Source organism: Notamacropus eugenii, chromosome 2 (genome assembly GCF_028372415.1).
Source record: "Notamacropus eugenii isolate mMacEug1 chromosome 2, mMacEug1.pri_v2, whole genome shotgun sequence".
Lineage (NCBI taxonomy): Eukaryota > Metazoa > Chordata > Mammalia > Diprotodontia > Macropodidae > Notamacropus > Notamacropus eugenii.
This window is the reverse complement of record NC_092873.1, coordinates 272,728,336-272,742,294: the sequence shown is the minus strand read 5'-3', so window position 1 is coordinate 272,742,294 and position 13,959 is coordinate 272,728,336. Positions and strand designations below refer to the sequence as shown.

At 38.3% G+C, this 13,959-nt stretch overlaps 1 protein-coding gene across 2 annotated transcripts in view; it reads left to right on the top strand.

Annotated features, from left to right (window-relative positions):
• Nucleotides 1-13,959, top strand: part of DPYD (dihydropyrimidine dehydrogenase) — a 1,077,299-nt gene that overhangs the window by 1,053,631 nt on the left and 9,709 nt on the right. For both annotated transcript variants that reach the window (XM_072644083.1, XM_072644082.1), the window contains one exon: nt 901-1,044. In XM_072644083.1, coding sequence (XP_072500184.1) covers nt 901-1,044 — 144 coding nt within the window. The remainder of the gene's footprint in view (nt 1-900; nt 1,045-13,959) is intronic.

Sequence of the window (13,959 nt, the reverse complement as noted above, 5' to 3'; positions counted from 1 at the left end):
CAAGCATAAGGATTTGAATGTTTTTGTAGACTCTTTTTGGTATTCAGACTTGAAATACTGACCAGTCCTTTTGTCAACGATTATGGGTATCCCTTCATGATACTGAAACAAATCCAAAAGAAATAGAAATGTTGTTAATGAGTGCTTTGTCCAAATACCACCAAGCAAAAGCTCTGTTAATATTTTAAATGAATAGATTGATTATACCAGTGCCATGTACTTTGTAAAATGTATAAATGTGTGATCATCATTAGTATTAGGTTAATAATGCATGAATATTGGCTGCAGGCATTAGGGTTGTTATTGTGAGTAGAAATGAAATCTGATCTTTAGAAGACCAGTCACCTCAGGCTATATAGAAACTTATGATCAATCAGCACTGTAGGTTTAGAGCTGAAAGGGCTGTAGAAGTCATTCAGTCCAACCCTATTATTTCACAGATGAGGAAACCAACGGCAAGGTAACTGTCCAACATGGGTGATTGTATCAGTGTGGAGAACACTCGACTTGGAAACTATTCTATTCCCACAGATCACAGATTGGCATATGACTTACACCTTAGAATCTTAGTGAGATAACTGAGGCATGGAGAGTTTAAAGGATTTGCCTGAGGTCACTTAGTATGTATAAGATATAGAACCTGAATTTAGAATGCTAAATTGCATCTCATTGCAGCCCACTTTATATGTATGTTTTCTGATGTTTGTATATAACTGTGTGTATGTAGCTGAAATCTGTTTCTGTTGTCTCTTCTTATTAAAATGTAGGTTCCTTGAGTTCAGTGATTCTTTCTTTTCTCTATATCCTAGAGTTTAAGAGAGTGCATATAAATGTTATTTTGTTCATTTATTCAAACCTAAAGGGCTAACATTATTTCTTGTTTGTTTGTTTCTCCTTTAGAAACTGCCAAGCTTTGGACCTTACCTTGAACTGCGGAAAAAAATTATAGCAGAGAACAAGTTGAAACTGAAGGAGCAAAATGTAGCTTTATCACCTCTGGAAAACCTCCACTTTGTTCCCAAGAAGCCCATTCCAAAAATCAAGGTAACAAAATGAAAGCAAATCCCCAAACGGAAAGAATTACCTCTTGTAATGTTCCAAGTGTTCATTAACTTTAAATGATCTATGTAAGCTCACAAAAAGACACATGCACATGTCCTACTATTAATCCACTCACATTGCATAATAATTACTGGCATTTATTTCACACTTGGTACTTTCCAAACTACCATCGGATGCCTATAGCAAAAAGTAGCTGGACCTAGTAAAATCCATAGAATTACAAATATGCAGGAAACCTCAAAAGTTATTTAATCCTACCCTCTATTCAAAATATGAATCCTGTCTATATAATCCCTTAGAAGTGATTATACAGTATTGGGGAGCTCATTACCCCCCAAATACTTTAAACTGGTCACAATAAATATTCCAGATGTGGACTAACCAGGGCGTAATGTAATCATCATAAATGTCACCCCAAAACAGAAGCATCTGGAGGACTTAATCTGCTTAAGCAAAACCCTCTTCCATGATAGTGGAAAACACCTTTGGTGAGCATATATCTCTGTTTTATGCCTCAGTTGACATTAATAAACAGGGAGATCATCAGACTTGTCTCTGTTTCTATGCCTTTCAAATATGAAGGGGGATTTAGTTTCCCCCTCTTCCCATATTTAATGTACTCACAGAAAGCAAAGAGTAGATAAGAGAGGTAATGAATTGTTAATGTGTTTACAAGGTGTTGACTTGATCTCTTAGTAAAAGAACGCTTTTCCCTAAGTGAAACAACAGTGTTTGCCTGGGCTAAAAAATAGGTCTTGTCCCTGGGGGTTTAGATAGGGAGGCCCTGGAGAGAGATGAACCTGGTGCTGCATTTGAAGGAGACATAGAGGAGGAAGAGAGGATTGTCTCTAGCAATGAGATGCCCAAAAGAGGATGCCCTATTTTGTATCTTGAGGCATATTTGTGGGAGCAGAGAAACAGAGATGCAGATAGCACTCAAAGTCATCTTTTAGGTATTGTTCCTATGGAAGAGAAAGTTAGATCCAGCAATTGACTGCAGAGCTAACCCAATACAAAAAATGCAGTGAAGTATCTTTACGAGGACTCCCCTAGAAGAAAAATGATTTCTAGGAACTCCAATGAAAAAGTAGTAGCACTGGGCCACATGAATTCCCCACATCTGCTTCACTGACATTGTACTTTTTCTAAGTTTGTATCCTATACTTCCCATGGAATCTGTGTATATTAGTGGAAGAAAATACTGTAGGTTTCGTTGCTAAGAGGTAATTGTGTCTGTAGACTGTTATGGGGAAGTACAGTGGTATAAGCTCATTGACAACAATATTTGCAGGGTACTCCCCCCGCCACTTGTTACCTGGTATTAGGCAAACTTGTCAGAGCAATCTGGGGAATAACCGAAGAGTAGGTATCCCCATTCCTTCCTCTTCTATCTCCTGTCCTCTGAGATTACCTCCAATTTTCACTATTATCTTACATGTATACCATTGATCGCATCTTGTCTACCCCCACTACAATGTGAGTTCCGTCAAGGCAGGGGTTGTATCTTGCCTTTCTTTCTATTACCAGAGCGTAACTCAGTGTATACTAGTTAGCTATGGTCAAGGATCAGTGCTTTTATCTTTGTGAGTACTTCCTTCATTGATAGAAAATCAAAGTTCCTCCGTAAATTAAAAGATGGTTTTCATGAGTTATTGTGTCTGAAAAAGTCATCACCTTTTAAATACCCTTCTGGTGATGAGTCTCTCTGATCTTAGCTAAGGTTGTTCCTTGGACAGAAGACATACAGTCCATAACTGGGCATGACCTCAGAGCTTGGGTAGAACTTGCACAGTATTTGAGATTCCAGAGTCACCTGTATATCCCAGTTCAGCATTAGAGGACTTCAGAAGAGATTTTAATATGGCTATTTTTTTTTAAGTCTATTATTCATTTGACTCTTTTGTATTTTTTATATCCTATGTTCTCTTAATGCTTAATGGGCAATTCATGTCTGCAAATGTGGGTGAAAATTTAAATCTTAGGAATTTTTTTGCATTTTGCTTTTTCTTTCTTAACATATACTTTAATCTGGTCTTTACAAGATTATTTTCTGTGTATTGGCAAAGGTAATTTGCAATCAGAATCAGAGTTTCATGAAAGTGTTTCCAGGTTTCTCACCCTCTGTCCCCATGGTGACCGCATCTTGGTTTTAGACACTAGAATTTCTCCTTCACTCTATGACAGAGCAGACTGTGCTCCACTCTAGAGTTGCCAACTTCTACCTTTTGATATCAAACACTTTGCTTCCTTCCATATTCTATGATCCAGTGATACTAGCCTACAGGCTGCTCCTCATGCATGAAACAAACACCTTGTCCAAATTCTACCATTTGTCAGTCTTTACTAAAATTTGGTTTGGCAGTGTCTGCTAAATATGTAGAACTTTTAATGTGCCCCTCTGACTCTAAGTGAAACAATGTTCCCTGCGTTGAAAGATTTACAGTTTAAATTTCATTTGATTTCTACTTCACCTGTTGGACAAAGTCAAGAGACATCCAGAATCATCAACGGCAAGATGGAAGGGAGTGGACTCAATGTGCTACATCACTTCATTTCCAAATAAAATGAACACTTGGGACTTTTTAGCTGTTTTACAGTCTTAGAGTCTCAGACACTCTCTGGAGCAAAAAGCACAGGTTGGAAGAAAATTTATTTGTTCTAGGAACCCTGACTGAACTTCCGATAAATCATTTCAGTGCCATTAAATTAATGAATTGTGCATACTGATAGGGATGAGAGGGCCAGAAACTCTTGTGCATTAGCTTCAACCCACCAAGAACAGTGCTTTGCAAAACCCTTTCTTTTCATGTTGGTTGTAAGACAATCACTTTTTTCCTTTTTTTAAGTTAGTGGAATCTTCCATCATCTCTTTTTTTTAATATAAATGAGTAGTTCTCCTGCTACACTCTCAATCTCTGGTCTACTTTCTTCTTGTATATAAGAAATCTCAAGGAATAAAGTTATTTATATTTTTTTAACAAAGGAAGAGTCAACCGCTTCCAAAGGCAATTTGACCTTCTGGGATTGTTCAGTCCTGTTCTCTTTTCAGGTAGAGTTTTGGTATTATTCGAAGCAGGGAGAGAATCAACTCTACTTGCAGTAAGACTGCTACTTCACTATTAGAAATAAAAGCTACAAAGAGGTAAATAAATCATAGAAAGTGAAAGTTCAGAAAGTGGGAGTTGAGAAAGACATGAAAGTAAAGGACTAGAAAAAAATGAAACAAGTTTGGACAATTGAAAGAATGAAACCCAATTTTTTGAAAGTCAGACACCTTCACAGTCCCCCAGTGAAAGAATTTCACTGTAGAGCTCAGTCCAGAATAAAATATACTGTGTAATAACTACAGAAACCCCAGGAAAAATATATTAATGACTGACATTTCAGGTTCAGGATCAAATATAAAGTACTATGGTATTTAAAGTCCCTCACACCTTTGCCCCTCCTTGCCTTTGCAGTCTTCTTTGTTATTTCTGTTTTCACTTCTATTTTTTAGTCTCTTTATTAAGAAACATTTATTTTCTCTTCCTCCAATTTCCAATGAAAGAAAAAATGAGAAGTAAAACCTACGTAACACATATGCATAGTCAAGCAAAACAAGTTCCCATACCATTTCTCTTGATTCCATCACTTGGTCTCAGCCAGGAAAGGGGCAGCATGGATGTATCATCCACCCCCTAGTGAAAACAACAACGAAACAGGGAGGGGTCCAAGTGTGAAGGACTCTTCTCCAAATGAGCAGAACCAGGAGAACAGTGTAGAAAATAACAACGCCGTGAAGGCAAAAATGTTTTCCTGTTTTCTTACACTTTACTCCCTCTCTTTCCTCTTCTATGATTCAGTGACATAGGCCTATTTGCCCTTCTTCATACATGAAACTCTCATCTCCCAGTTCTGTGCCTAGAATGCTGTCCCTAACTTGTTCTGCCCTTTGGCTTTCCTGTCTTTCTTCAAGATTCAGGTCAAAGTTCACCTCATGAAAGAGGCCTTTCCCACTGTACCTCCCAACCCCAGTGTTAATATATTTTCTTTGACATTATGTAATCTTCCATTTATATCATATATGTGTATATATTATATATATACATTTATTAAATTGTATATAAAAGATACATATATATCATACACATAGTTTGTGCATGTTATCTCCCCAGTTAGAATGTGACCTCCTTAATGTGGCAGAAACCATTTTGGGGACCTTCTGTTTGGATCCCCAGTACTTATATACATAGTTTATGCATAGCGTCTCCCCAGTCAGAATTTGACCTCCTTGATGTGGCAGAAACCATTTGGGGAGGTTTCTATTTGAATCTCCAATACTTAGTACAGTACTCAGTACATAGTACTTATAAATGATTATTGACTAAGTGAATAGGATCCAGCTTTAAATTAAAAGATGAAAAGGAGCCTCAGAGGTCACTGAATTTAGTCTCTTCATTTTACAGATCAGGAAACTGAGGCCAAGACAAGTTAAATGACTTGCCAGGGTCACATAAATGGCAGCCCTCTGAAGTAGCTTCCTGGCTCTGAGCCCAGCAGTCTATCCACTACATCATGGACTGTGGCCTCCTCTGGCATCCACACATCGTTTGTGACTTCAGACAACCCATATCTTACTGAATTCAAGAGAGTGGATTAATTATGTACTTATTTCCTTAGCAACTCATACAGTGCCTGACAAATAGTCAGCATTTAATAAATGTTTGTTGATTGATTGATTTCAGAGCGAAATCAAAGAGGTTGGGATGAACTGAGTAGAATATAAATAGAATAAACTAGTCCAGTCCTCAGGGATCAAAGACCACAGTGTGGCATAATGGAAAGAGAATTAGACCAAGAATCAAGAAACCTGGGTTCTAGTCTTCTTTCTGCCACTCCTGACCTATGTGACATCGAACCAAAGTTTGTTCATTTATAAAATAAGAGAGTTGGAGAGTAGATGTTCTCCAAGATCCTTTTGAGTCATAAATTACATGAGCAACTCTCCAAAACACTGATTCCTCATACACTTTAAAACTTTCAGTGCAAGACATCTATTTAGGTTCAGGATTTAAGTGTAGACAAAAGGAGAGATGAGGGAATGGTCATAGATTTGTCCTATAGAAATAGCAACCTTTCCAAAAAGGACCTCTATACAAGAAGCTCTATACAATATATTGTTTTCTCCCCAAAGTCAACAGTTTGGAAATTGCTTAGAATGCCACCATTCCCAAGAAAATTCTAAATTCTTTGGCTTATTTTGGAATTGAGATCTAAAAAGGGTTGAGAATTGATCAGTTTTCTTCTAGGGCAGTACCTAGCACCATACCTCCCTCTCTGAACTGTCACCTTTCTGATAATTTAAACTTTACCTACTGGTAAGATCAGTATCTTATCTGGCGTTGGCATGAGTAAGAGGTACACTGCCTAGATACTAAGGGGAAAAAGTAGTATCAGTCATTAAAATTCACCCTGAGCCAACATAATAATGGCAACACAGCCCTTGTATAAGGTATGTGGAACAAATGGATTCTGGTATATTTTGCTGCTGTTCTACGCAATGTTCCATCATTCACATCACAGGGCAGCTTGTTGCCCAGTGGTTAGAGCACTGGTCCTGGAATCCAGGAAGTCAGTCAAATCTGACCTCAGGCATTTCCTAGCTCTGTCCCACCTAGGGCAAGCTACTTAACCTCTATCTACCTTAGTTTCCTCAACAGTAAAACAGGAATAATAACAATATTAAAGTAATATGATAGGAAAGGTGATAGAAGAAACTTTTAAAAGCTTACAAAAGAATGAGACAATATTGATGAGGACTTTCAGTTCCTCAGACATAAGCTGGGATATGTTAAGTGAAAGAAATAAATTGAATAACCTCCCAAGGTTGTTGTGATGATCAAATGAGTTCATATTTGTCAAAGTGCTTAGCACTGTGTCTGGCACTTAGTATGAGCTATGTAAATCCTTATTTCTTTTCCTTCCCTTTTCCTGCCCATGGATCTCCTTAGCCACTCACAGGTGCATTGGACATTTCCTTTCCCAGGAAACTGATTCTCTGTCATGCCCCTATAGGAAAGAGTTCCTCACCTTTTTATATGTATTTTGTACCTCCCTTTAGCAGTCTAGCGACCCTCAGAATAATATTTTTAAATGAACAAAATAAAATATATAGGATTATAAAGGGAACTGATTAGACTGAAATAGTTTTCGAGATATTTATATAGTGACTAGTATGGTCAAGCACTGTACTAAAGAGCTGTTTGTTTTGTTTATAACAAATATTATCTCATTTGATTAAAAAGAAAACTTCATGGACACCAGGTTAAGTAAGATCTACTGCTAAGGGGAAAAAAAAAAAAAGGAGAGGACTTCAAAGTTCCTGTCATGGAACAACATGTTACATTGAAATATGCTCAAAACTAGACTAGAGTACCTTCATTTCTGAAGTTATCCTTTTTTTCCTGAAACTTTGGGCGTCAACGAACCTTGCCAATGACCAGGAACACACTTGGCCCTTCTGTACTGAGTCTGGGGCATCACCATCATGCTTATTCATATCACTAAGTATCTTCTCTCCCTAGCCCCTCAGAGGTGTGTCTCTTATCCATGTCACTGCTTCCCGCAGTTCTAGAGACTTAGGAGAGTCCTCCATGCTTTCAGCATCCATGATGATTCCCCTTAGGGTAACTGGGTGGGATTATTTAAATAACCAGAAGCTGATTTCAGAAACATCTGGGAAAGGGAAGAAAGGCAAACATTCCCTGGCATTGCCCTGTACTAGGAAGAGAACACGCAGACGTAAATAGTAAGACAAGAAATATTCAGTTAAGGTGAATGGAAGCTGTTGCTCCATCAGAATACCTAGTCATGCTACAAAATATTTGATAGAGTGTCTAACTGGCTTCTCAGAACATGAATGGTAGCTCATTCCAATCTCTCTGTCCTCTTATACTTATCTTCTATGCCATTCAGTTGGATAATTCTGCCACATCTTCTTATTTAAATGTTTATTCTTTTTTTTCTCCCAGATAAGACTGTAAGCTCTCTGAAGACAAGCACTACTCATACTTCTTTCACACCCCTCCCCCCTCATAGCATCTTGTACATAGTTAGGCATCTATTACATGCTCAGTATGTAGTTTGTGAATGAATAAATTAATCTGTCTTGTAGTGCTTATATGCATATGTAGTAGAATGCATTATTATTTCTTATGTACCATATTTTAAGAGACTTCTCTTAGGAGCCAAATAAAATAAGTGATAACATCAAGTAAATAAACACTTATGTAGCACCTACTATGTGCTAGACACTCTAAGTGATGGTGATATAAAAGCAAGGCAGTATAGTTCCTGCTTTCAAGGCACTCACAGTCTGATATGGGAGACAACAAGTTAACAACTAAGACATTCAGTATAAATTGGAGATTATCATAGAGGGAAAGTGTTAAGATTAAGGTGTGGGAAAGGCTTCTTAGAGAACGTCAGACTTTAGCTGTTACCTGAAAGACACCAGGAAAGACAGCAGAGATGAGGAAGGAAGAGAGTTGCAGGTATGAGGGACAGCCAGTGAAAATGCCCTGAATTGGAAGATGGAGTTTTATATTACAGATCTAGTACAATAGAGAGAATAAATCAATCGATCAATTAATATTTATTAAGCCCTTAATATGTTCCAGGCATTGTGCTAAGTGCTGGGGATACAATAAGAAGCAAAAAACCATCCCTGCAAGAAAGGAGCTCAGAATTTAATGGAAGTATAGTACCCAAGGTCAGAGAGGAAGGGAGTCATTCACAAACTCTGCTTAGCCTGCAGCCATAACACATCTTGTCGCATCTCCTATGGCAACTAATTTCTTCTTTTCCATATTCAGTAAAGCAACTGTTATTTACTATGTCTATAAAATTGTTATTCAATTTATTTCTTTCACTTAACATATCCCAGCTGATGTCTAAGGAACTGAAAGTCCTCATCAATATTGTCTTGTTCTTTCTGTAAGCTTCTAAAAGTTTCTTCCATCACCTTTCCTATCATATTGCTTTCTGTGATAAGATAAATGAGCTGTAAGAAATTCTCACTACCACCTTATTCAATTTATTATTGTTTAATTTGATCTATTATAATTCTTCTCAGATGTTCATCTTCAGATGCTTCTTATAGCAATTGCTTCTTACATCTCACTTAGCTAGAGTGGTTTCAGTATAAAAGAAGATACAGTACCATCTTTGCTGTCTTCAGGTATCTGAAGGGCTATCAGGTAGTAGAGAAATTAAACATTCTGCCTCACCCTAGAGGACAGACCTAGAGATAATGGATAAAATGGAAGCAGATTTAGCCTTGATATATGAGAAGTCTTTCTCATAATTAGGATAATTCAAAAAAAGAATGAGGTGCCTTAGAAAGTAGTAGGTTCCCCTTACTGACTTTCAGAAAATGACTTATGATCTTTCATTGGCTGCACTGTAGACAAGAGTCTTGCTCTGGTATGAGTTAGCCTGAAGTAAGCCCAAGAGTCCCAGGAGGAGGAGCAGTCCCTACTAGATCCCATATACTTTCATCTGAGCCTTCAAAGCCATCATCAGCAAATTAACTCCCATAGAAAAGAGGTCAGCCACCCCCCTACTGACTGCCAGACAAGTCAGACCATAACCACCACCTTCATCACCCTCCCCCAGCACTGATAGAGGTAGCCCAAGACCATGACCCCAAAAGACTTGAGAATGGCATTGCCTTCTAGTCTATTGGTTCTGCTTCCATGCAAAACAGTACAGCTACCTTTGAGGTTGAGGGGAGTGGTATCAGTGGGATCCTAATAATTTTTAACAACTGACTCTGTCTTAAAAAAAAACGTATTTAACATCAGCCTACATTATTGATATTTCCTTGATCACATTAACTCTAGACAATCAACAAAACAATAAACAAGCACTGATTTGTAGTCTTTTTCCAATTTCCAAGATGTAAATGTTCACATTGAGAATTTAACACTCCCCAGTACATCCCTGAGAAAAATTCCTGTGGAGAAAGGCCTACTCCGTCACCATCAATACCAAATGCTAATCAACCATTACTGATAGGAAGACATAGACAAGAACCCCAAGAATGTCACCATCTTCCAGACCATTGATCTTGCTTCAAGTCTGGTCCCTCTGCCCCAAACTATTAACCCCTGTGCAAAAGGAGCCAACTATATGCTATCTATAGATATGCTATCTATAGCACAGATAAAATAGCCTAACTGAAACAACAAAAGCATCCTGGAGGAGAAACAGGAGGTGCCATTGGCCAGGCAAGTCAAATCATCGCTTCTACCTGCCCTGAGAGAATCCTGTATATAAACCTGAATAGCTCCACAGATTATGTCCTGAGGGGCTCAGCAGGCATAATGGAGGGGAGCAATCACTGTGGGAAGGGAATTCTAGTTTAATGGCCTTTCTTTCCACTATCCTGTGCTGCCTAGTACTCCTGCATCCATTTTCCTGACCCTCCCTAAAAGGCCTGGAAACTTTATTGATCCATTTGAGAAAAGCAATAATTTCCTTTGGGGGAAAGGTGCCAATAATAACATTTATTAAATTGTTCTTCTATGTGTCAGGTACTGAGCTAAGCACTTTACAAGTAACTCAGTATGATTTGATGCCTATAAGGCAGACACTACTCAGATCTCCATTTTAAAGTCAAACAAACTGAAGCAGAAGATAAATGACTTGCCCAGGGTCATACTATAGGAGTCTGTGACTAGATTTGAACTCAGATCTTCCTGACCCTAGGTCCAGGCCTCTATCCACTATGCTACCTGGCTGCCTTTAGTATCAAATTCTCTATATACATATCAATTTATTCCTTATCTGCCTCTCCTTTTATTTTCCAACCACTCTCTTGGTGGACACACACACACACACACACACACACACACACACACACACACACGCCACACCCCAGACAATTTCTATACTGCCATGTGAGGACTCTTCATTACCTTTTTGATTTTCCCTGTAGTGTTTCTTCAGTTACTTACACAATTTTTTTTTCTTTTTTGCGTTTCTTTAGTGTTTTTTTTTTTGTAAAGCTTGAGTTATCTGTCTTAGTGTTTAATATTTTCTCTGTCCACCCATCTGTTTATTTTAGCTCATTTCTTCCTTCCTCTCTCTCTGCTGGCCTCTTTATAGATTCCTCTGTTCGATAGTTTAAACTCCATGACACTGCTTTGTTTACCCTCTCAGCTCGCTCAGTGCATTATTCCCCATCTGCTGCAGAGAGAGTACCCCAGTGCCCCACAAATCCAACTCCCTGTTGTTTGAACTAATCTTTCAGGCAAGCATTCAAATTTCTCATCTACCATCTCTTCCCTGGGTATGATTGTGACATGGAGATTATTTCTCAGAAAATTAAAACTGTGGAAGACCACATTGTTCTTTTTTTTTCTTTCTAAATGCCTGATGCAGTTTCTCTTGGTATCATTATCCTCTCAAGGCAGCTAGGTGCCACAGGGGATAAAGGGCTGGTCTTGCAGAGACCTAGGCTCGAATCTTGCCTTAGACACTTATTAGGTGTGTGGTCCTGAGCAAGTCACTTAGCCTCTATTTGCCTCAGTGTCAAAAGGATAAGAACAGCATTAATCTCCCAGGGTGGTTGTGTCAAACGAGATAATAATCACAAAAAGCACTTAGCACAGTGCCTGGTACATAGTAAATGAGATATAGTAAGTTAGTTTTTATTTGTATCTTTCTGTCCCCTGGTACTGTGCTTGCTCAGAGTAAGTGTTTATAAGTGCCCATGAGACATTTTATGAAATGAAGAATATAGAGGACAGAGTCCCTGTCCCCAAGAAACTAACCATTCAGCAAGAGAGAGAAATAATCAAAGAATATCTAATCATTTAACTTGAGTATTGACTGTAGGTATGATAGAAATAAGGAACAAAACATGTCACATCTTTGAATCCTCCTTTCCCCATCTGTAAAATGGCATTTGTACCACTTACTTCACAAAGTTGTCATGAGGAAAGCACTTTGTAAGCCTTTATGTGCTATTATGATTACTAAGAGTTCAGAAAAGTAAAGGAACTAGCAAATTTTAATATTTTTCTGTTTCTCAGCAACAACATAATTCCAATTTCCCTGGTGTGTGTTCATCCTTCATTGCCAAAGAAGACCATGCCATCAGAGAAATGATGACATGACTTGCACTTGACTTTGTTTTGAGTGAGGGAGGGCTGTGCAGGTCACCAGCCTCACTTCTCCTCCAGAGCCATCTGAATCCAGTGATCAGATATTCATCAGGATGACTGGAGATGACCCAGGATGAGGCAACTGGGGTTAAGTGACTTGCCCAAGGTCACACAGCTAGTGAGTGTCAAGTGTCTGAGGTGAGATTTGAACTCAGGTCCTCCTGACTCCTGCACTAGTGCTCTATCCACTGCTGTCTTGAGGAAGGACATGTAGTCTCAGGACTAGGGAACCTAGTGATTGCTTGGCTGGAAGAGATAGGCTCATTTTCCAAAAGTGGCTTTTCTAGAGACTGATAATATCAGTCAAGTAGATAAAGAAATGGAGCTAGTTCTGTTACCAACATATGCTTTACTGTGCCTCCCTGCCCACTGGAAGGATATAGAATATCTCAAACAAACTCCTTTAGGGTAATGCAACTCTAGTATCAGGAGAGATATTGGATGGCCTGATGATGCAGGCAAAGAATATTGGCTTGGAAAGTGAGAGATTTGGGTTACATTCCTGTTTCTTCTGCACTAACTATTAAGGTTTAGGAAAGTCACTTTATTATGCCTTTTGGTCTCAGTTTTTCATCGACAAGGCCTCTTCCATTTCTGAGATTCTGTGTACTGTGTACCACCTGGCAACAAATCCAGGATCTTTATCCATTACCATTTTACAGTGAAATATTATCTATCCTTTACATCCACTTACCTTGAGCTGAACTTTCAGGAAATGACACATCATGTAGTGCTAGTAAAAGCATAGAAATTTATATTTAATCAAAATGTTTAAGCATGAACATAACTCAAAAGGGGTGTGATTTTTCCCCCTCTTCCTTCTCCCAATTCAGAACTAACCTTTTAACAACAGCTCATGGTTCCCAAGAAATATTGTAGATGTTAATGTCTAAAATGCTTTTGGTTATTTATGTCAAGGAATCAAATGACTAGGGATCCCCCAAAATCAAGAATGAACTGTTTAGCATAATTAGCTAAATAAAATGGTTTCGACTAAATCCTGGGGCCCTTCCTAATATGAGTTTGACAACATGTGTTGAACAGATGGGTGAGGATACATATCTTCCTTCTTCTATATCCTCTCCTCCAAATTGGGCGTTTTATCTACAGTGTGACAAATTTAGCATCACTTATTCTTGGGGCTTTCCCCCAAAAGGGATGCCTGGAACAAATTTCTCAACCTTAAATTATCCACACCCATCTCTGAATAATGATTACTAGTTTCCCTAATCTCCAAAGATATGTGGCCTAATGTGCTTGACTGATTCTGCATCTTTCAACTGACTCCAACATCCAAGGTTTGTGCTCAGAGAGTTCATCTCGCCTTTCAATGCTCTTTGAAGGTTTTATGTTTTTTAACCAATGTGTAGATTTTTCAACCATGTGAAATAATTTAGTTTGATACTTTATACAAGTACAACTTTACCTATTATATTGTCATCAACATTATTTCTTAAGTTCAAATATCCATTAACAATGAATAACATAGCAGTGTATGGAAATTTCCCTTAGAAAATGTGAAAGATGAAGAGGAGGCTTTGTCATACCACAGAGCTAGAGACTCCAAATGTTTTAGCCCATTTGATTTCACAGCTCATTCTAATGTTTTTAATAACTTATTTTCTCAAGCTCTGCTCTAAATCTGAGGCACGTTTTCATCCTCAGGCAACACTGGATCATTAGTAGT